Genomic DNA, 21,275 nt, shown 5'->3' with positions numbered 1-21,275 from the left:
CAGGAGGGTTAAACGTCTCTGTCTGTCGTTTCCCATATTCCTGTCTTATCTCCACTGTTTCCTATTTTGCTGTATTTATGTATTTATGGTGCTGAATGAACACTGAGCTCAGGTAGCTCCAGACTGAGACGTGTCCTCCTGTGCAGTCTGTCCACATCTAAGGGATTAAGTCATTCCTGTTCCACTGCTTCATCCATTAGTGGCAAACAGACCAAAACTGCATTAAAAGTTTAATCAACAGTAAGTGGAAAAGTGTCCCATAGGAGGGCTTTGAAACACGCTAATCCCTCCATGTAGACAGGGAGGGGTCAGTCCAGTGCTGCATGAATGTGTCCTTGTAGGGCCGAGCTGAAGGCTGTGGGACTTTCCAGGAGGAGGATCTGATAGGGTTAACCCAGGTGTAGTACAGTATGTGGCCTTATAGTGACCCGGGGCCCGGCGCTTCTGCTCTTCCCAACAAACTGGAACGGAGCAGCTCTCAGATGGTTTAAACATGCCGGCCAAGCACATCACAAGGCAGAGCATGTTCCCTAATAAATCACTTCTGCTGAGTCCACACAATCACCTAAATAACATTTATTTAATGGCCTGCAGATGGACACAGGGTGTTGGGTTGCTCTGAGGCGTATCGTCACCCCCCCAAAACACAGCAGCCACTATAACTAATGTAATATACTGAGCTGTCAGGCTGGGAAATAAAACTTATTCAAGGTGATAAACAACTAGAAAAGTGACAAATGACACATTTATTAGATATGAAATGCAGCCTCCATACCTTGATCAGCAGTGGAAAGGTGAACTTTCTCTCCTTTGTCTGCTTTTCCAGTTTAAGTTTGGATCCAATTCTGGCCAAAAGAAAAAAAAGGAAGTTTAATTTAACTGCACAGCACATGGACGGAAACTATCAGTCAAAGATGCGCCTTGATTCAGGGTTCAAAATAAATTTCTTGCACAAAGGAACTAATGCTGCCCTTACTGCCTTTGACTGATTGAAATGGGATGAATATGAAACCCACATTCATGAATTTCTGAGCTGTTTTCTCTTTAGACATTTACAGCTGAAGGAACAGGAGGAGACTTCAGCAAAAAACTACACTGACACCTTCTGGACACATGTTTGGTTCATATTCCACACATGTAGGTCATTTTAAAGAGGCTTCAAAACAAATAGTAAATATATGGTAATCACTGCAACAGAAGATGCCTTTCAAATGCAGAAAGCTACTGGACAGACATGCTTTTAAAAATTGATAGGCTATTGTCCGTAAAATGAAATAAAATGCTCTTTTCTGACTACAAACTTTAAAGAAAGTGAAACACTCACCTTTTTTCTGATGACTTGTTCTGTGCACTCATGGTGAAATAATCAACGGGGTGGCAGTGGTGAAGCGGTCACGCGTGACATTCCCCAAAAAGTTCGTGTTTTGGGCATCCAGGCCGGTAAATTACGCACAGCGGGAATCCTCAACACCACCGGTTAATCCAAAACACAAATGGCTCACTGACAGTCTGATTTGCCTTTTTTCTTCTTCTTCTGACGCAGCTTAAAGGCGGGTGCTCAGGTGCGTGCGTGTGCGTGCGCGACAGAGAGCACGAGACAAAAGGGAGCGGCGGACACCCGCTGGGCTTTACGTTTCCACACGCTGGAGCTTCAGCAGCTCTGCGTAAAGACACCAACCGAGCTGTGTGCACATTCTGCTCCAGGATTTCAAACTGCACTCAAATACGCGTCATAGTATGATCTCTGGCAAAGATACATGCATTTTTTCTTTCAAAAAAAGTTCCGGCAAATGTTACTACTACTAATACTTCTTTGATTTTTTAAATAAAATTGTAAAATGTACCTAAATAAGTGGCTGAAAGATGAGATACAGTGAAGGAAAATGTGGTGGTGTGCCTAAAAAGCTGCAGACAGGACAGTTTGTAACTGATAGGCCACAGCATGAATCTTTAATGTGGGAATTGTCTGTGTATTGTGAAATAATACTCTGCTTTATCCCCCAAAAGTCCAAACAGAGCGCCTCTAATGGCCCAGAGGACTGTACTGTACTGAAAGCCAACACCTGCCTCCCGTACAGACACCGGATAATCCCGTCTAAATGGAAGGACTACAAAAGCCCTCACCATAGAAACCACATTTAAAACATCAAAATCAGGTATTTATATGATGCAGGCAGTAGCAGTTTGTTGTCAAAGTAACAGATAACAGTAAAAGTGTCCATTAAGTTGCTAACAAAGGAGACAAATAGCCCCATCAAGAACAACATTCATCACCTCACTCTGTATTGATGTGTTTCACTGCTCTGTGTTGATCAACCGCAGCTTTAAAACCATCCTCATATGTTTTAGGTCCCTGATGTGCTGCTAAAACAGCTCAGATACATGGAACATCAGGATGCTGGCAGGAGATCCCCTGTGTCCTACAGCTCCTATTTAGGGGCCTACTGGGAAATCTGGATGCTGGATCAACACCTTCGTCTCTTTGCTTGTTTCTCCAGCAATTACTGAGCAGTTTTTGCAGCGTGGCAGAGCTCATTCTCCTACTGGGAGAGGTTTCTTCTGCTATAAACATCGTGGACCACAGTCACCAACATGATTCTACAGAAAAGAGATGATTTGGTTAATAAGCTCTGAGTGCATAACCGCCTCCTAACTGTTGGATGAAGCTGGGAGACGGTTATGTACATCTCACTGCTGATTATCTCACTAAAACTGGTTTTATGGGTTTAACCTCAGCCGATCATCGATGTTTAAAACAACTGAATCCTTCCAGACACTGTAGTTTTATTTTATTTTAACAAATAAAACCATCAGATTTTATGTTAAAAGTTAAATCACTAAAATGATTTGTAAACGTAGAACTTCCTGTTGGATGCTAAAGTTTTGCTTCTTGAAACTAAGCTGATTTTAATCTAAAACCGTCGGGAGGAAATAAACCAGCATATTTCAGCTGATGTGATGAGAAATAGGAGCCAGTTCAATTCTGTTTTATTTCACTGTTTTCATCATCAAAAATCAGTTATAATCAATCCAAGTGTTCCAAGTCCCTCCTAACTCATCTGAAAAGACAAAATGTTGTGTGGTCGGACTCAAAGCTTGTCTGGAGTGAATTTGTCCTACTACTCTAATCTTTCCTCAACACAATACTGTTTTCATTGTGGGATTGTCTGTGTTCATGTTTACATCCATCATTTGGGGGATTAAAGCAAACCACAGACATTAAGTAGCTTTAGTTATCAGTTATTAAGCTACAGACTAAATATGGTGTAACTGTTTGCTCTACTTACCTTTCTCTGTTCTGACTCTCCATGCAGGAACTAATGTTTGGAAGCACTTCCTGAATAAGTGACATCTCTGGGCCGAACCAAGTGGAGGGTGTTTTTTCTTTTTTAGATGGATGTTTCTTTTGGATTAAAAGGCGTCATTCAGCAGCGACTGCAAATGTTTACCTCTAAGGAAGACATTTATGAATGCCCACGAGTTTGTAGTGCATCCAGTGATGTTGTTTTCAGTTTTGTTTGCATGAAGGTGATAGAATAGTTCCCCTTGGTGTGTGACGGTTGGGCTGGAGTGATGAAGGTGTGAATGAGCTCCATATAAAAGGAGCAGAGAGGCATTTTATTGAGTAGCTTCAGGTTAGTTTTGAAATTACTTTTCTATGTAAGTTATTTTTTTGGTTTTGTTTTGTCACTTTAAATCTCACATGAATGCAGAAGCACTGCAAATGAAAATCTTCACCTCTTTTACACACAAGAAGTCTGCCGACAAACCAAAACTCCTTTTACCCCTTCAGCATGAAGTTTAGACGTGATATGCCTTATATCTGGGTTGTTTTTCTCCAGAGTCGTCTTTAAACCACCTTTTGTGCTAATTTTTTGGCAACGATATAGTAGTAAATCATTTTCATTTTGCTGCAAAAACTCCCTGACATTTCTGGGCTCTATTTTCAGTTCAATTCAATTCAATTTTATCTATATAGCTAGCCTAGCAACGCTAGACCCAGGTCTGAAGATGCAAAGGTCTAGGAACGTTCGACAGGGAGGGAGGCGGGCTAAAAGGTTGTCTTTCAAATCACTCTGCAGCAATTGGGTAGGTATACAACCAATCAGCGCAACGAATAGGCTGACGTAGTTCCTAGAGCGCCGGATTGTGGCTAAGTCCCATTAGCTTCCCAACCAGCGGAGCCAACTGGTATATTAAGGATTTGCCATATCCCGTCGGCATAAGTTCAAATACGTCTTTCTTCTCAATGAAACACTTCAGTGCCGTCCTTTGTTTATCTTTCAAGTTGAATTTTAGCTTCAAATCTTTAAGGGCTGTGGCCAAAGCAGAGTCGAACGATAACTGTTTATTATGCGCCGGTTGTTTCTGTCAGAATCGTCCCGCCTCTGTCGTCACTTAGTTACGCCCGCCTTCTGACTCTACACTTCATGGTGATTGGTCTGACCGGTTTTAGGAGAATCCAGCCTCGAGGCTTAGAGAGGGTAACTAGACCCACCCTGGCAGAGAATTAAATTTGTTGCCGTGGGTTGTCTAGCGTGGCTAGGCTAGTATATAGTGCCAATTACAGGTCAAATTTTCTCAAGACGCTTTACAGAACCCATATGCAAGCCTTAAGACGACAGTGGCAAGAAAAATTTAGTTTTTGAAAACTGAACACAAATTGTGAACACTAAAGTCTGATTATTGCTGTATCGCATAAATCTGTTACTACAGAATGATGACAAAGAGGATATGAACAGAAAAACAGTTTTCTTGCTCTGGAAGAACTATATTATTTAGATTTCTCATGTCGTTTTTAAAAACTGCTGAGTCTGAGCTACTAAATCTGCTCTACAGGGAAAAAAACACAACTTTTATTCAATAATGTGGTTTATTTAGAATAAACTCGGCAGCACCAGTAGGACAGCAACATTCACACTTCATCACTTTATTTCGTTTCACACCTTCAGCTTATCACTGACCAGCTTATTGTCCTGTTATTGGTAGAGGCAGCATTTAAACGGAGCACCATTTGAGTTTAGAACAGAGATGATTTAACCTGAACAGTTCGCTGAAGCATAAAGATCAGTTTCTATAAATCTGTACTGTGCAAAGTTTCTTTCTGTTAGCGTGTCTGTACTGCATCAGGGACGATCACTGAACGTTATTTTGTTCACCAGAACCTAATTTTGACTCCAGATGAAACAAAAAACACATGACAACTATGAATGATTATATTTAACTGGTTTGTAGTATGACTTCCATAATTAAAGGCATCACTTCAGAAAATCTGTTTCCATAAATTAATCCAGATGTGATAAATGCAGAGTTTAATTTTCACTCAAAATCTGACTTTTTGGTACCAAACACTTGCCTTCTGTAAGTTTATTTAAATGTGGTTTTCAAAGCTTTCTTCCTTCAGAGATGAAGTCTCTCAAATAAGCATCTGAAATAAACTATTTTAACTCATTCTACTGTCGCTTCTCATAGCAATAAAATCCCAGTCACCATCTGTTGGGTGAAACAAGCTGTGCTAAATCCTCCAAAGCTGTCACTCTCACATGCCATCAATTATTTTAATTGGACTTATTAGCTCAAACATTTAATCACATTTGGGTTTGATTCAACGATGTGCCGACTACACCTGAACTTTGTTTGTCTTTGTCCATAAAACTTTCCAGATTTCAGGAGAACTGTGAGCGCAACACTTCTGAGGATCAGTTAAAGAGCCACATGGTCTTGATTTTCTCTGCTGACCAGCCTGAAGGTTAGAGAACACGTCAGTGTGTGAGAATAACAACGAGTTATAGAACGGGAGACGCCTGGAAAGAAATGAAAAATGGCACAGGCTCCTTATTTCCTTTGAGACTTTCTGACAAACAGCTTTGGTGCACACCCTGCTCTCTCCCTTTGTGCTTCCTTTAGCAGACACAGAGACACATAAAGCACTGGTTTCTTTGGCTGTAGGTGCATCAGACTCGTCTCCTCAGAAGACAGACTGAAGAAAAGACTGCGAGACGAGGAGGTAGCAGCTGTAGGTGGAGTTAAAACGGTCAGATGTGGTCCTGGTTCAGGTGTGAGCAGCTCAGACAGGACTGGGCTGATGTCTGAGGTTGAGTTGTGGTCGTAGATAAAGCTGAGGTCTGTTGATCTGAGAGCATACAGAACAAAAAACATTAAGCTTTGTCTGAAGGAAAATACTGATGGAGATGGTTGATAACATGTGGCTGAAGACATACTTCATCCCAGGTGCTTGTGATGATGTTTTTCGTAGCCTACTGCATTGTTGGAACCAGTACCTGTCAGGAAATAAGCTATTGTGACACCAGGAAGACTAGCTTTATTTCATATTCAGCTGTAGTGTCGTTTTTTAGCCGTCCACTTACACTACTTACCCAAGTAGTCCTTGTAGTCCTTAAAGTATTTGTGCCTCAAACCACGTCCATCTGTGGGTAATACGACCAAAATGTAGTGAAAAGATGAGAGCTGATGTCCTTATTTTACACACTGCAGTTTGATTGCTTGTTTAAAAGACAATCTAAAGAAATATAACAACACAAAACGTGAATTTTTTTAAAACTTCTCATAAGCATCCTATCCTGTGGCTTTTTACTGATTTACCAAATAGTTTCTAAATCTATTTAAAATGAGAAAGCTGGTGGTGCTTTATAGACAGACACTGGAACCTTAAATCTGAATTTGTGAAAATGACCAGAGGTGTCCCACATGGCTTAATCCTGGGTCCTCTTCCGTTCACTCTTTATATAGATGAGGTCGCTCCTTCTGTAACTGAAATATAAATCTTTATGCTGATGATAACGTTGTGTATGTTGCAGTTTTGCTTTTAAATCTCTTCAGTGCTGCTTTGCTGATTAACAAGAACATAAATAACCATGCTGGATTGTGTGTTAATGCAGATCCTAATGCAGATTAAACTAATTCATGATTTTTACAAAAATATTTATTCCAGCAATCTTGTCATCTTTACTTTAAATACTGAGTACAATTAATCTAGAATTAGGATTGATTAGACAATTTTAATGTAAATACAGTGTGATCAAACTGGTGAGTAAATTTTTATTTTTTATTTTTATTCATTATAACAGTAAAAAATCAGTTCTCTGTGATGACATTTTACACAAACAGCTGTGACTGTTTAACACTCAGTTTGTCATTCTGGACTCTGATTTATTCCTGGTGACAGTTATGACACTCACTGTGAGCTGTTTACTGAAGCTGGGTGGCCTTCCTCTCCGTAGAGGGTGACAGATTCTGGATTTTATTGATTTATATTGTCTCTACATTACTTCACTGCTGTCTTTTAATGAGGGCTCTTACCAAACACACTCATTACTGGATTACGTTGCAGATGCAGGTGTTTCTGCTGAGCTTGGAAAATCCTGTTTTAATCACTGCAACCTACAATTACACTCAGTCTCAAACCAACATCAGACAACAGTCTGAAGCTGGACTCATTTAGTCAATTTCGGTTTTTAACTTTGTCTTCTATCACCTCCAGCTGTTGTTGTTTTAGTCGATGCATTCGCTTCACATTTTTTATATTAATCCTAATTATCTTAGCTTAGATTAAGGTTGAATAAAGGAATGTATGAATAAATTTGGGAGTAAGAAGTCAAACATTTGGGAGCAGCTCTATTAGATGAGACTTTAGGCTACATGGATAACTGAGCTGTGAGTCATGTAAAACCTCGTAGTCGTACCAGAGTTTCCACGTTGCTTGATGCACTGCCCTCGGTTTGGGATGCCAGCAGCCGGGTTTCCTGGGTTGATGATGTGACATTCGTAGCCTGTAGGACAGTGAAGAGGCTCGTCTCCGTCCTCAGTCGTACTGCAGGCCTCAGCTAGTAGATAAAGGATATACTGAGCATTAGACGACAGAATAAACACCAAGAACTGCTTCATTTAGTGGTTTCTGTGTTTCTTCTTCTGAGCACTGCATTTGAGTCGATCTCCAACATTTTTCTGTTTTTTTATCATACATTTTTCCAGTTTTGATTCTAAAGGACGTGAAGGTAACTAAAATTTTACTAAAGATTTTTCACTGCACTGAAAACCTAAACACCATAAAAGCCCCACGTTGGGTAGAACTGTGTCGTGTGTTTGTTTAAACTTGTTTTGCTGATATTTGCTGAACAGCTTGGACTGCATTAGCATTCATATCATTTGTAAAGTTTTATTTCATGAAGACTAAGCTGCAGAGGGACTACTGAGAATGTCAGTCCAGAGTTACAGGTGTTTGTCTCCCGCTGAGCTTACTGAGCGGTCAGGTGTGTGTTCTCACCTTGCAGGACCTCCTCAGGACCGTCTAACAGCCAGCCGTTGCCCCCCAACCACCGAGGCTTCGGCTGCACCAGCCAGTCCAGCACTGCTCAAACACACAAACACACACAACACTGATTCATTCCCATGCTTCTTTCATTAAAAATATCATTTTCTGTTAATTAAATCATGAGAATGTAATCACAGAATGACATAAGAGTTAACAAGTTTAAGGCAAAAACTCTAACTCTGCTCTAAGGTCATTTAAAGCCTGTTTTATTCCCTGCTAGTCTCCAGATCTGAACCTTGATTGTTGGTTGTTCTGACCTGGTGGCGGCTGAACAGACTCCAGACAGGCGTAGATGCAGCCGTTGTAGCAGCAGCGTTTGTGGCGTTCACACTCCGAGTCTGAGCGGCAGCCCGGAACCTCGCAGGCTCGCTCCGGCAGCATCTGGGGTGGAGGTGGACACCGGTCGTTCTTTTGGTGCTGTGTGGACTGGGGGTGGTTTGGATACTCGTAGTCCTGAAGGACAGAGAAAGAGACAAAAACCCAAAGTGTGAATGACACATGGTTTGTTTCTGTTCTTTCCTGCTCCAGGATTTGGTCGAATGAAAAAAGAACTGCAGAACAAAACTCTTCAAATACTAAAAACACACTTTTAATTAGTCACTTTAGAGAGATTGCATAATTAAAAATGTTGTTTTGCAGCTGAACCTGACAGCTAATGTGCTTCTTTCACAGGACAGGCCTTCATCAGTGCCAGCTGGGATTCAGAAATCACAAAAACACACCAACAGAAACATCTTGCATAACTCCACAGGGACGAGTAAACACCAGAGGATGCACTCAGTCTTTGTTATTTCATACAGTGCTCATTAACTATGAAATGTGTTTACCTTCAGTGAATAATGGAGGACTTTTATTAGCATACATCATCGAGGGAACATGTTATGCTAATCCAGCTAGTAGATTATTACACTGGACAGAGATGGTGGGTTAAAGATGCACCCTCCTGTTGTTGAATTACACCCAAAGAAAACTAATCTCTGTCTATTAAAGTTACAAATTTAGAAGTGTTTGCAAAGCGCTGTCTTCTTCACCCGCTGCAGCTCCAGGACACCAGCTCACCTAAGCTAAGACGCTGCTAAACTACCGTACAATTTCAGACCGTAGCACTGGAGTAAATCAGCCACATGCTGTATAGTTCCTCTTCCTGGGGAAAACAAGTAGTCAAAAAGCCTGAGTGTAAAAAATCCCCATATGGATATGTTAACGAAGTAAAAAGTTTGGTTTCTAATGGAGCTTTCTTTGGTAGCTAGAGGTAAAGTATTCCAGTTTGTGCAACCTTGAATAGATAAAGCATTCTGTGCAAAGGAGGACTTTCTAAATTTTATTTCACAGCCTCCCCTGGTGGCTGACCTCATACTGCTAAAACCATTTGTCTAATATGAACTGAACCAATAAGACAATCTATGACAGTAAAACAGTCCCTGCACTGGATGCTCATCGTCTCTGGCCATAGAAGTGTCCATGCAGCTTTCAGCCAGCAGAGGGCAGTAATGAATCTGACTGAGGAGCTGGATTTCCACACTGAGGTTGGATTTTATTCCGCATGCCTGCTTGCTAACGTCTTTGGTCTTGACTGAGAAGGTGATCCGCTGTGGGACCAAACAGGGAGAAAGTAGGCCACAGGTCCCTGAACTGAGCAAAGACGCACTTCAGCAGCTCTAGTAACACAAAGTACAGGCCAACGTACACAAACACATACATGCACACTCTTTACCAGAAGATCTGCTCCTGTGTGCTTTACTCTGGCTAATGGAATCAGTTACTTCATCTGTAGTTCAACCATTTTTACCAAGCTACAGCTGTTTTACTGATTCTCGCTCATGTGGAGAGACCAGTTTTGCCATTTCACTCTGCGGGTATCGAATAACATGATTTGTGCCACAGCATAAGTGGCAATTTGTTGTTGTGGGTTTCATACACGGTGAATATCAGAACAAAATCCCAAGAAGAGCAGCTGCTTTGGCTAAACATTAACTCAGATATTTTCTCTTACAAGCTGCAGCGTGATCAGATTTCATTCTTTCCTTTTAACGGCCATAAAATGAAGAGCGCTGTGGGGTTTTTACTCTCCCGATTTCACTTCTACAGCAGAAAAACAAGAACATTCTGATGATATGTTAATGATAGGCCACTGCTGAAGTGCTGCTGGGTGTTTTTCTTTAAACTTTTTCACATTCTGACCTGGTTTGTTCAGTCTTTTTAGTTCTAGATCAGTTTTTTTTGTCCCGAGGCTTTGACAAACAGAACAATCAGAGAATCAGTTGTTCTCTGACTCCATCCTTCATCCATGTGGGTGAGTTTTCCTGACATTTCCTGGTGCCCCAGAAAGAGCGAGCGAGAGAGGAATTGGTGTTTTTACACGACACTGGATCTGTAATTAGATAATCGTTTTGTGGGCTGCACACGATCATTAAAGCTGTGCTGTTTATTTGGCAGGCTCACCGACCGCTCCTCCAAACCGCCCCGGAAAAACAAAAGCAAATGTTTGGCGCTGACGGTGGCATCGCACACACTGCATGAGCGTTCACCTCAAACACACGTTAATTCCTCCTGGCATCGGCCGGCTCATTGGGTGGAGGGAGTGGACTTACACCGTGGAATGATGGAGGGAACAATGTGGGGCTCAGTGGCAGCTTGTTAAAGTTAATTTGCAATCCGGCACATGAGCCTAAACTGTTCAGAGATCAGAGTTTACGGGCAGAATTTGTGCTGAGTGGAATTTATTATCATCGCTCATTCCTTGCAGGTGTGGAAATGATGTATTACAATGCTTTGAGGTTTTTTTTGAGCACTTATTTTGCTTTGAATCTTGAAGGCTGTGTTGTTTTGAAAGTTGAATACACGTCATCGGATGCGTTTGTTTGAACTTTCCTGTTTAAAGCTGTTCCGATCAACTTGTGAAGGTTTTAATCACAAAGATTTGTTGCTCGACTCCACAGTTCCTCTCATCTCTGCTCAAACATTTTAGAACTTTCAGCTGATTGTGTTTAATTTTACAGTTTTGATCAGGTCTGTGTTTCCTCGTAAGCATTCTTGACAGATGGAGTAAATGAGCAACTAGCTGGTGAACACAGTGAAGCGTTTAAACTCGAAAGAAGGTTTTCTCAGAAGTAGATGGAGACCAAAACAGAAAAAAAGAGAGTTAACATTCGGCTTACATTGACCAGGTGGCCACATGAGTCCAAATGTTTGCTTCTTTCATGAAGCAATACGACAATTTCAAGGGATTTTCTCAACTTTCTAAAGACTGTCTTTTATTTTGTAGGGAGGCTCTAAACACGTTTTTCCTCAGACAGTGGTGCCTCCAGCTATTGTCCATAGTGGTAGTCTGATTGAAAACTTTGTGGTTTCACACAAAAACCAAAAGCAGTAACTGAATTGCAGGAATTATTTTATGGTATTGTAGTCTAGAGACTACTTAAAACAATATACTAATTATGAGAGTTCATGTTTAGTATATAGAAACAACAAACTACGTTACACGTGTCTAAATTTTGTAGGGTAATTCAGAACAGTGATGTCATAGAAGAGGAGGCAATCCTTGCACCCAAGAGATCACAAGAAGATGAGTAATAGCCCAAAGCGTAGTGCAAAACGTGACCAAGCTATTGAAAAGTCAGCCTCCTTCATCCCTCAAGGTCAGACTCCTGAGATCAGCAGCCTTTGCAGTGGCATTGTTTGGCTCTGAATCCTGGACTGTGAAGTCAGCACATGAAATGAGATTGGATTGTTTTGACATGTGGCTCTACTGCAGGATGCTGAGGACCAGCATTCTCTACAAAATTGACCTGCCGATCTCGACAAAAGCTTTGTCAAAGATTACCCCGTGGTGTCCATCGAGGACCCCTTCGACCAGGATGACTGGAAGGCATGGACCAAATTCACAGCCAGCACCGGCATCCAGGTGGTGGGCGACGACCTCACCGTCACCAACCCCAAATGCATCGCCAAGGGTGTGGCCCAGAAGTCCTGCAACTGCCTGCTGCTCAACGTCAACCAGATCGGCTCGGTCACAGAGTCCCTGCAGGCCTGCAAGATGGCTCAGAGCAACGGCTGGGGTGTGATGGTCAGCCATCGCTCTGGAGAGACTGAGGACACCTTCATCGCTGACCTTGTAGTTGGCCTCTGCACTGGACAGATCAAGACAGGTGCACCTTGCCGATCTGAGCGTCTGGCCAAGTACAACTAGCTTCTCAGGATTGAGGAGGAGCTCGACGCCAAGGCCCGTTTTACCGGCCAGAACTTCAGGAACACCATCTGAGCGGATTCTTCCTCTTTGGGTCTCGGTGTGTTCGTTGCTCATAAATAATCCCTCATAAATGCACCTGCATTCAATGAGCTAGGAGTTGAAAAAACACTGCAGGCTAACATCATAACATCATCGCAAGGAAACAGAGCTAAACTGGTCATATTACCAGACATCACTGCCTTCAGAAAACAATCATTCAAAGGATGATTAATGGAAAAAGAGGTAAACCTGCAGCGAGTTGGCTTGACGACATCGAAGAGATCACAGGAAGTGGAACTGCGGAGGCTACTAGAGCTTCTGCTGACCGTAGACGGTCTTTCTTTTTGGAACTACACAGCATTTACTGATGCTACATGACTTCAGAAGAAGAAGCATCGGATAATACCACTACAGCCATCACTGTCAGATTCTGCTGTTGTCTAATGCTGCAGGCTTTTAATAAACTTTTAGGAACGACTTCTACCAACAGCTGGAAGCAACACACTGAACCTCCTGTTCAGTCTCATTAATCTGTCTTGTCTTTGCTGAGGTTAAATCTTATTTTTACCAACATTTCAGTTTGCAATCTGTGAAACTGTGGGACAAATCGATGGAGACAAAACTCAGCCCACACTAAGTGTTCTGTTCGGCACAAGACTTGTCTTCTGGTCTCTCTGTGATGTTTATGGATGGAGCACAGCCATTACACTGATTTAATGCTGCTTCCACTTTCATTCAGGATCTTTCTTTGGATTCACTGCAGTCTGGACATTGGAATTTCAGCGAAGATACTTGATCTGCCAGATCTGAGGCGATCCAAGGGGTGACCAGTGAGATTTAAGAGATGTTTGTGGAAAATCTCTCTGTTGCCAAATAACAGGAATGCCTAGACTATGAAAGGTAAAAAAGTGAAGGCGCTTGTCCTGTTTGCTGAGTGTTCATATCTCTGGTATGTGTTGACCTCAGTCTGTAACTTCAACAAGTTCACTGCTTCGACGCCAGAAGACGATAAAATACGCCAATACTGCAGTTTAAACTTGGTCTGCTTTGTCTGAGTGGCCAAAATAGTCACATCTTATCTAGCTAGAACTGCCAATAGTTCATACAAAGTTCACTTCATTTAACATGTTTTCACATATTCAGCTGCCCTCCTAAACTCCTACTGCAGGAGAGTCAAACTCATTGTAGACCAGGTTCCACATTCAGCCCAGTCTGATCTCCAGTGACCAGTAAAACCACAGCATAATAACCTATAAATAACCACAGCTCCAAATGTTTCCTTTGTTTTAGTGAAAAAATGTACATTCTGAAAATGTTCACATTTAAGGAATTATCTTTTTACAAAGCATCATGAACAACCTGAAATTTCTGAAGGAAAATATGTGAAACTTCATCAGCATTCAGCCTCACTTTATCATTTCCACATTAAAACTTCCAGATCACAGAGTGTCTACAAAGGAACACAACATTTAGTCATCTGGAACTGAACAATCTACTATTTTGCTTTGTGATCAAAATGACATCAGACAAAACAACAAAAACAAGACAAAATATCACAAAAATGAGACACAAAATGACAAATGAACAATAATCTACTATTTTACTTCATGATCCAAACAACTTGTCATGATCTGGAAATGATTTTAAATTTATAGTTTTACTAATTTACAATCTGCAGTTAATGTCTTCTCTGTAATTTTTACACTCTGAGGGCCGGATTGGACCCTCTGGAGGACCACTTTTGGACCATGGGCCTCATGTTGCACACCCCCGTCCTAATGTGTAAAACCAGTAGACGTCCCCTTAAAACTGAACATTGATGCAGAGGAGAAGTGCTACAACTACTAGCTTCTCATTGTTTTCTAGCAGGAGGCTGCAGGGATTCACCACATCTCCTGCTACAGTGAGGTCTATGAATGAGAAGCCATGATTGGATAATTACTTAACGACTACTGCCTTGTCTCATATCCGATCAGTTCTCTGTGTCTCCTACAAAAGGTCATGCGTGTCCTTCCTGTCTGTGTGACTTTGTGTGTTACTGATCCTTGAACCTTGACGGCATTGGAAATGAGGGAAACCTCAATTTTTCAGAATAAATAAAGGTTTAAATGAATGAATGAACTGATGTTACAGATTCATCAGCTTCACCGTTAGCTGTAATCTCTCCTGTCGTTCCCTCTGCTCTCATGCTGCTGGATGCCAGACCGGCTGCCTTCTCCACATCCGGAGCTCCATCACATAATCTCTCTCACATCTCTCTGATGTTCCACATTGATTGTTTACTCTCCTGTCTCCTGTAGAGACGCTGCCAGCAGGCTCATGTGTGATGTTCATTCACGTCTCTCTGTGGGCATATTTTCCTCTCTTTCTATCTGTTTGTCCCACTCTATCTCTCTTCCTCCTTGGCTTGTTTCTGCCCAGTTTATCCCCTCTTTCTGGTGATGAAAATCAGTACAATCATAGTGGCTCTAACTTTGATCTCAGCAGCTCATTCTGGGTTTTTGAAGCTGTTGCTCTGCACTTTGAGGGGAGTTTGTGGGGAAAAGCCACTGGAGATGCCGGCTGGCTCCGTAACTGAACTGAGATCAGACCGTTTGTGGTTCCATGCAGAGATTTCAGACAGATACGAAGATTTTCTGCTTCCTTTGTGCACGCAAACAGCCCAGACGCATTCAGACCAGACACCTCTGAGACCCACAGCACTGCAGTGAGCACTTAAACAACAAAAAAAAACTGTCTTCTATCACCTCAAGTGTCAGCCTAAACCTGCCAGAATGCTCCATGAAACAGCACACATCTGGTTAGCTTTGGGGTTGTCAAGGCTAATTTCCCTGTCTGTATACTTGCAGACTTTTGACAGAAAGACAGACAGACAAGCAAACAGAGAGAGACACAGCGGGCCAAGCTGTGGAGGAGAAACCGACAGGCTGCAAATCAGTCGGAGAGCAGAATAGTAATGAATGATTGAACGACATGCTGACGGGAAAACAGGTAGAAAACAGCTGTGAAAAGCAGTCCTTGAAATGTGAACATGCTGGCAGGGCGGTGGTTTCCAGCCTTGAAGCGCAGACGGACAGACTGAGGACATGAGGTGTAGACAGAAGTGGAATAACTGCAGATAAACTGTGCTGGGATTTTCTGTCTTCTGAAGTCCCAGCAAGACAAAGCATCCATGATAACAGGAGGAATAAATGAAACAACAGCCGATGTGGAAATGAGTTTTAGACCAGTAATGTGCTGCTACCGACCATCATCTGACTGGGATTAGTCCTGCTTGGACTCCAGCTCACAGAACTACTCCTAAGATGACAATACTCCTAAAATCTAGACAGTAAAATACTCATATAATACAAAAATTAGCCCAAATTGTAGATGACGTGTTGCTCTGACTGACAATAACGCTTAAAAGATGACTCTAAAGATGTATTTTGGACAGTTGATTGGCCTGAAGCCTGGATTGTGTCATAAAGTTTTAGTGAAATATTTAGTTCCTGAAGTTTGGTCACATAAGGCGGCTTTTCACTGCAGGAATTTGCCGTGGGGAAGCACAAATGTTACAGAAACAGCCCTTTAGTCGACACTTTCAGGCTTTAGGTTTCTAGTATTGTGAAGAATCAAACTAAACTAAAGCAAAGTGCCTCAAAATAACAGCAAAGAGTAGTTTCTGGAGGTAACACCAGTTCTAGTAGTACAGAAAATAGAAAAAATTAGCTTTTTTTATGTTAGCTTTTAGGATGCTGAGAGTTTGCTGTGACCTCAGAGTTCAGTGTTTTGTCCTTGCCAAGGTTTTAGTTTTTCAGGGCAAATCAGAGATATCTAGCCTGGAGGATATAAAATGTTCCACCCCAAAACAGCCCCACAACATGTTCTTAGTTCACCAGGAAACGTCCTGCAGGTTCTTGTAGTGCAGAATGTCCTGTAAGTGACGCTACTCAGTCACATTAACTCCTAGAGATTCAGTAGTTTCTCTGCAGAGTGTTTTCTCATCTCCTGGCTTTTATGTTCATCCTTGAATGGCGCTGTGTGAAATAAAAAGGTCACTTAACCCTCCTGTTGTCCTCATTTATGGGCACTAAAAAATATTGTTTCCTTGTCTGAAAAAAATCCAAAAATCCTGCAAAAAAATTCTCCAGATTTCTGAAAATTTGCAAAACTTTCAGGAAGAAAATTCCAATAATTTCTTAAAAATTTCTCTTAAAAGTTGTATTTTAAAAAATCCCCCAAATTTGGGAAGAAAATTCTTGTAATTTAAAAAAAAAATTAGTAAAAATCTTCCAAATAATTCAAATAATATTTTATAATGATAATAATAATAATGATGATGGATTAGATTTATATAGTGATTCCATATATATCAGTAAAACTTCTGATATTTTCAGATCAATCAATTAAAATCCAGCCAATTTTGCAGAATTTTGGTTGATTTTATACGAATGTTCTTCAAGAAACATCTTTAACATTTCTTTTTTCCACCAAACAACGTTCAAAGATTTCCCAAAAATGTTGAAAATGTGGACATTAGAAGTTCCACTGTGGAAATATATATTTCCCCCCCACATTTTCCATCTTTAAAGCACACTGATGAGCTGCTACCTTAGCTTAGCTGCAAATGAAACAATAACTTTGTTCAGTTTTTATATACTTGCATCAGTGACTCCAGACTCCTGTTTGTTTTGTGGAGTAGTTTATAACGTGACAGAGTGACTAACTGTCGACCTATTAGTCACTTTATAAACACACTTCCTCCGTTCTGGCTGCCTGTGGTTGGAGCTATTCACACGCTTTTCTTCCACATCTTGAATTTGAAAGTTAAATGTCAGCATAGTTGAACTCCATTCCAAAATGTGCTGATTTCCCCCCTCACACCCACGACCCGGCATTCATCAGAACGAACTACAATCAGTTCAGCATTTCACAGGTTTAAACAGAGGTGTGACTGTCTGTTTACAGGCAGAGAGCTCTGTGGCGGTGCTGAGGAATTAACAGCTCTAAATCTGAGGGAACACGTACAGAAACTATTCACAGATGACCTAAAATACAGAACGCAGGCTGAAGTTTAAACAGCTGAGAACCAGACAAATCACCACCAGAACTTAACATTTAAAAGTGTGGCCAGAACAGTCATGCAAATCTGTGAGTCATGAAGTAATTATGTAGTTCAGTGAATTTTCACTGATTCTGAAATGTTTAAATCCAAATGTTCTTTTAAACTCCTTCAGTTCCTTCTGTCATTCATATTTGTAGCATCATTAAAAGCTGCACATTTTCCTCCATCAGTGCACAGATCTGCTTCATCGGCCCCAGGCTTTTCTGTTTTTCTGTCATGCATTTCTAATTTACACTTTGGCCCTGAGGAAATGTTGATAATTGCATTAACTGGTTCAGCTGAGGTTTGCTATCATCATGAGTTATTAATCACACTAAGTAAACTGTAAAGTGAAGGAAAAATGCATATATTTATATTTTAATCTGAGTTTAAGCAGAACTTTAATGATCAAAAAGTTCTTCTGCAGGTTCACATAGTAAAGGATTTCTGAATTCCATTTTAATTTCAATGTGTTGATGAATTATAACAAACTGGAATTTAGTGTGTATTCAGATCTGCTTTAATTCCAACAAAATACTGAAAACATGAGACCAAGAATGCAGAACAGGATCTGAACCCACGGCTGCTCCAGAGTTTGTTTCACGTTTACAGATCTTAAGTTCCATACAAGCTGTGAGACACTGACTGTAATTTGTCTGTCTGCACAGCTCCACTGTTAGAAATGAGACTGAGGATGTGTGGGAGAAAAAAAAGAAAGATGGAATGATTAAAAGGTGCAGGGGGAAAAAAGCAAAGTGCATCCGTACAGCCGTCTCAGCATGTTCCAATTACACAGCAGCTTTGAAGCAGAGTCCAGCAAGACGGAGCTTTTGGAACATCCACAGAGCAGGAGGAGACGAAGGAAAGGCGTTTGGAAAAGGCAAAATGGAAGGTGGCATAGTGAGAGAGCTGCATGGTGAGAGAAGAGGGCCAATGAGGGCATAAGCAAGTCAGAAAGTGAGAACACTGAAGCATGAAAGGTTGCAGAGAGGAGAGGAAGGACGGGAAGGATCACGCTACAGTGAGTCCTCGTTAGAGACGATCAATCAGCTAACGAGCAGAGGCCTGGTCTGCAAGTCCAGCTCCTGCCCTGATAATCCACCACAAACACACACCGGCAGTCCCTGAACGCACCGTGTGCCCTTTAATTACTCATACTGAAACCTGGAAATCAGAGACTCATTCCAACCTGTGGCACGCTCTTTCTGCTCCTCATCAAAACTCAAAAACTCGGCGATTTTTCATGCTTCAAAATCAAAGCCTGTCTCCTCACAATCTGCATATTTTATTTTATAGAGTCTCTTCTTCAAGGGATTAGAAGCAAAATGTACAAAAGTATTCAGTAGACACTTCCTTTTAATGTTATTACTTGTTTAAGAGTTGAGAATTGAGCTACATATGACTGTTTCATAAAGTTTGAGGTGTGGTGGAGTAAAAAGCGATAATCTAATGTTATAATGTAGTGAAGTAGAAGTTTAAAAAATGGATATGCTTCATGTAAAGTATGAGCTAAAACTAATTCAGAGTTAATTATCAGTACAATAAATACAAGGTAGTATATCAGAGTGTCCAACATGAGGCCCGTGGTCCAAAAGTGGTCCTCCAGAGGGTCCAGTCCGGCCCTCAAAGTGGAAAAATTACAGAGAAGACATTAACTGCAGATTGTAAATTAGTAAAACTATAAATTTAAAATCATTTCTAGACCATGACAAGTTGTTTGGATCATAAAGTAAAATACTAGATTGTTCATTTTTGTCATTTTGTGTCTCATTTTTGTCTGTTTTTGGTGTTTTTTTTGTCTGATTTTTGTTGTCTGTCTCATTTTGTTTCTCATGTTTGTCGTTTTGTGTTTCCTTTTGATCTCGCTTGTGTTTTTGTCTTATTATTGTCTTTGTGTTTTGCCTTATTCCTTGATTTGTGTATCATTTTTGTCATTTTGTGCTTTTTTCTCTCACTTGTACTGTTTCTCTACTTTTTTTGTTTTGTTTCTCGCTTTTGTCATTTTTTTCTCATTTGTGTAATTTGTGTCACTTCTTGCCTTGTTTGTCCACTTTTTTGTCACTGTTGCTTTCTTTGTCTAATTTTTGTCTCTTTTTAGTTTTGTTTTGTCTCATTTGTCGATTTGTTTTTTGTCATTTTGTGTTTCATTTTTGTAATATTTAGTCTTGTTTTTGTCGGTCTTTCTCTTTTATTGTCCAACTTGTCATTTTGATCATAAACTAAAATCCTCTGAGGTTCAGCTCCAGGTGACTAAATGTTGTGTTCCTTTAGAGACACTCTGTGATCTAGAAGTTGTAATGAGGAAATGATAAACTGAAGCTCAATTTCATTTATTTTTCTTAAGAAATTTCTGGTTGTTCATGATGTTTTGCAAAAAGATAATTTCTGAAATGTCAACAGTTACAGAATGTACGTTTTTGCACTAAAACAAAGAAAAAAATACAGTTGTGGTTATTTATAGGTTATTATGCTGTGATTTTACTGGTCCGATCCATCTGAGATGACATTGGGTTGAATGTGGAATCTGAACTAAGATAAGTTTGACACCCCTGGTTTAGGGAGTTAACCGATTTTGTTCCCTCTGCCCAAGTTAAGCCAAGTTATCTGATTTTTATTCTGAGCTGAACAAACCAACCAGTGACTGCAGGAGTATTCCAGAAATATCAAAGTTTCTACTGCACTATTTAAGTAAATCTAGTAATAATACTAACTCTCATTGCTATTCTTTTGACCGTTTTCCCTCCAGGTCTCAGGTCAGCTTGAAAACCTCTCACCTCAGCCCCAGACCTGCCCTGCCGGTGTGAAGCAGCTCTCAGAAACAGAGCCGGTATTGTGCTGCAGAGCTGTGAGCTTTCACCTACTTCCACTCTGGAGGACACTAGGAGCAGCCGTGAGGCAGAAAAAGAGAAATCCACACACTCACATGAGCAATAGGAGCAAAAACACAGAAGCCAAAGGTGAGGTTAGCGGCCCCACCTTATGGTTGAGTCCTCTTTTCCTGATTCTTTTGGCATCACTTCCTGTGGACAGGACCAGCAGGGACAGCAGCAGCAGACAGCCCGGCATGGTCCTGCTGCCTCAGCTCCAGATCTCTTCTGGAGCTTTTCCCTCCTTTCTTTCTTCCCTCAGAGGTACTCCTTCTTCCTCCTGCTATCCCAGGGCTTCCACCTCCAGCGACTCTTCTGTTGCTTTTCCAGCTGCAGCGACGACTCTCGGGCAGAGATTACACAAGCCCTCTCCTTCCAACAGGACCTGCCTCTGTATCCGCCCGGGGAGAAAAGTGCAGGGCAGAATGACGGGGCAGAGGAAAGGAAGAGGGGTAAAGTACGGAGGGGATGAATAGAGGCGGTTGTGGGGAAGAAACGGAAGAAGGAGAGCAGTGAGGAGGGGAAGGGAGAAGAGCAGCTGACCGTGCATCAGTTGTTGGAGAGCTGAAGCCGTGTGCTGAGTGCACATGTCTGGGTGAGAGGAGGGAGGGCAGGGCAACTAGAGAGAGAGACCTCCCCCTTTTGCCCCCTTGTTGCATCTTGCAGCACATCTGGTGATCTTTATGTAGATTTGACAGAACCGTGTCGCTGCACGGAGGGAGCATGTTTCATCTGCTGCAGCTCTTTCTTTACATGTCAAAC

At 41.3% G+C, this 21,275-nt stretch overlaps 2 protein-coding genes and 1 long non-coding RNA gene across 7 annotated transcripts in view; 1 reads left to right on the top strand and 2 right to left on the bottom strand.

Moving 5' to 3' along the window:
- dyrk4 (dual-specificity tyrosine-(Y)-phosphorylation regulated kinase 4) overlaps window positions 1–1,478 on the bottom strand; it is a 39,624-nt gene extending 38,146 nt beyond the window's left edge. The window contains exons 1-2 of one of the 2 annotated variants that reach the window (XM_051951892.1): window positions 1,325–1,478; window positions 776–845 (exon numbers count right to left, since the gene is read on the bottom strand). In XM_051951892.1, coding sequence (XP_051807852.1) covers window positions 776–845; window positions 1,325–1,356 — 102 coding nt within the window. In that variant the 5' untranslated portion in view covers window positions 1,357–1,478. Of the gene's footprint in view, window positions 1–775; window positions 957–1,324 lie in introns of those variants that run through there. The other variant, XM_051951891.1, reaches the window with a different exon arrangement.
- LOC110962362 (uncharacterized) overlaps window positions 1–5,271 on the top strand; it is a 19,359-nt gene extending 14,088 nt beyond the window's left edge. For 2 of the 3 annotated variants that reach the window (XR_002596433.2, XR_007943700.1), the window contains exons 3-4: window positions 2,008–2,156; window positions 2,350–5,271. This is a non-coding gene — a long non-coding RNA (uncharacterized LOC110962362). Of the gene's footprint in view, window positions 1–1,640; window positions 2,157–2,349 lie in introns of those variants that run through there. The other variant, XR_007943699.1, reaches the window with a different exon arrangement.
- wfdc1 (WAP four-disulfide core domain 1) lies at window positions 4,855–21,275 on the bottom strand. 2 transcript variants are annotated; one of them, XR_002596434.2, is made up of 7 exons: window positions 20,623–21,275; window positions 8,590–8,785; window positions 8,285–8,368; window positions 7,704–7,844; window positions 6,369–6,428; window positions 6,222–6,281; window positions 4,855–6,133 (listed from the first exon to the last, which is right to left on the bottom strand). XR_002596434.2 is itself a non-coding variant. In XM_022210307.2 (7 exons), exons 1-6 carry the CDS (start codon window positions 20,710–20,712, stop codon window positions 6,223–6,225), a joined length of 621 nt encoding a protein of 206 aa, XP_022065999.1. In that variant the 5' UTR covers window positions 20,713–21,252; the 3' UTR covers window positions 4,855–6,133; window position 6,222. The 2 variants fall into 2 exon arrangements, 1 of the variants encoding a protein (XP_022065999.1); XM_022210307.2 differs by having other exon boundaries at window positions 6,378–6,428; window positions 20,623–21,252.

The sequence above is a fragment of the Acanthochromis polyacanthus genome, chromosome 8 (genome assembly GCF_021347895.1).
Source record: "Acanthochromis polyacanthus isolate Apoly-LR-REF ecotype Palm Island chromosome 8, KAUST_Apoly_ChrSc, whole genome shotgun sequence".
Taxonomy (NCBI): domain Eukaryota; kingdom Metazoa; phylum Chordata; class Actinopteri; family Pomacentridae; genus Acanthochromis; species Acanthochromis polyacanthus.
Note: the sequence above shows the minus strand (reverse complement) of the source record. Positions and strands in the feature narration are given on the sequence as shown.

Coding starts and splice junctions, on each gene's coding strand:
- wfdc1 (XM_022210307.2), bottom strand. CDS start 20,712: ATGCCGGGCTGTCTGCTGCTGCTGTCCCTGCTGGTCCTGTCCACAGGA. Junction 8,369..8,589: donor GTCTGTTCAGCCGCCACCAG/GTCAGAACAACC, acceptor GTGTTTGAGCAG/TGCTGGACTGGCTGGTGCAG. Junction 6,429..7,703: donor CAAGCAACGTGGAAACTCTG/GTACGACTACGA, acceptor TATTACCCACAG/ATGGACGTGGTTTGAGGCAC.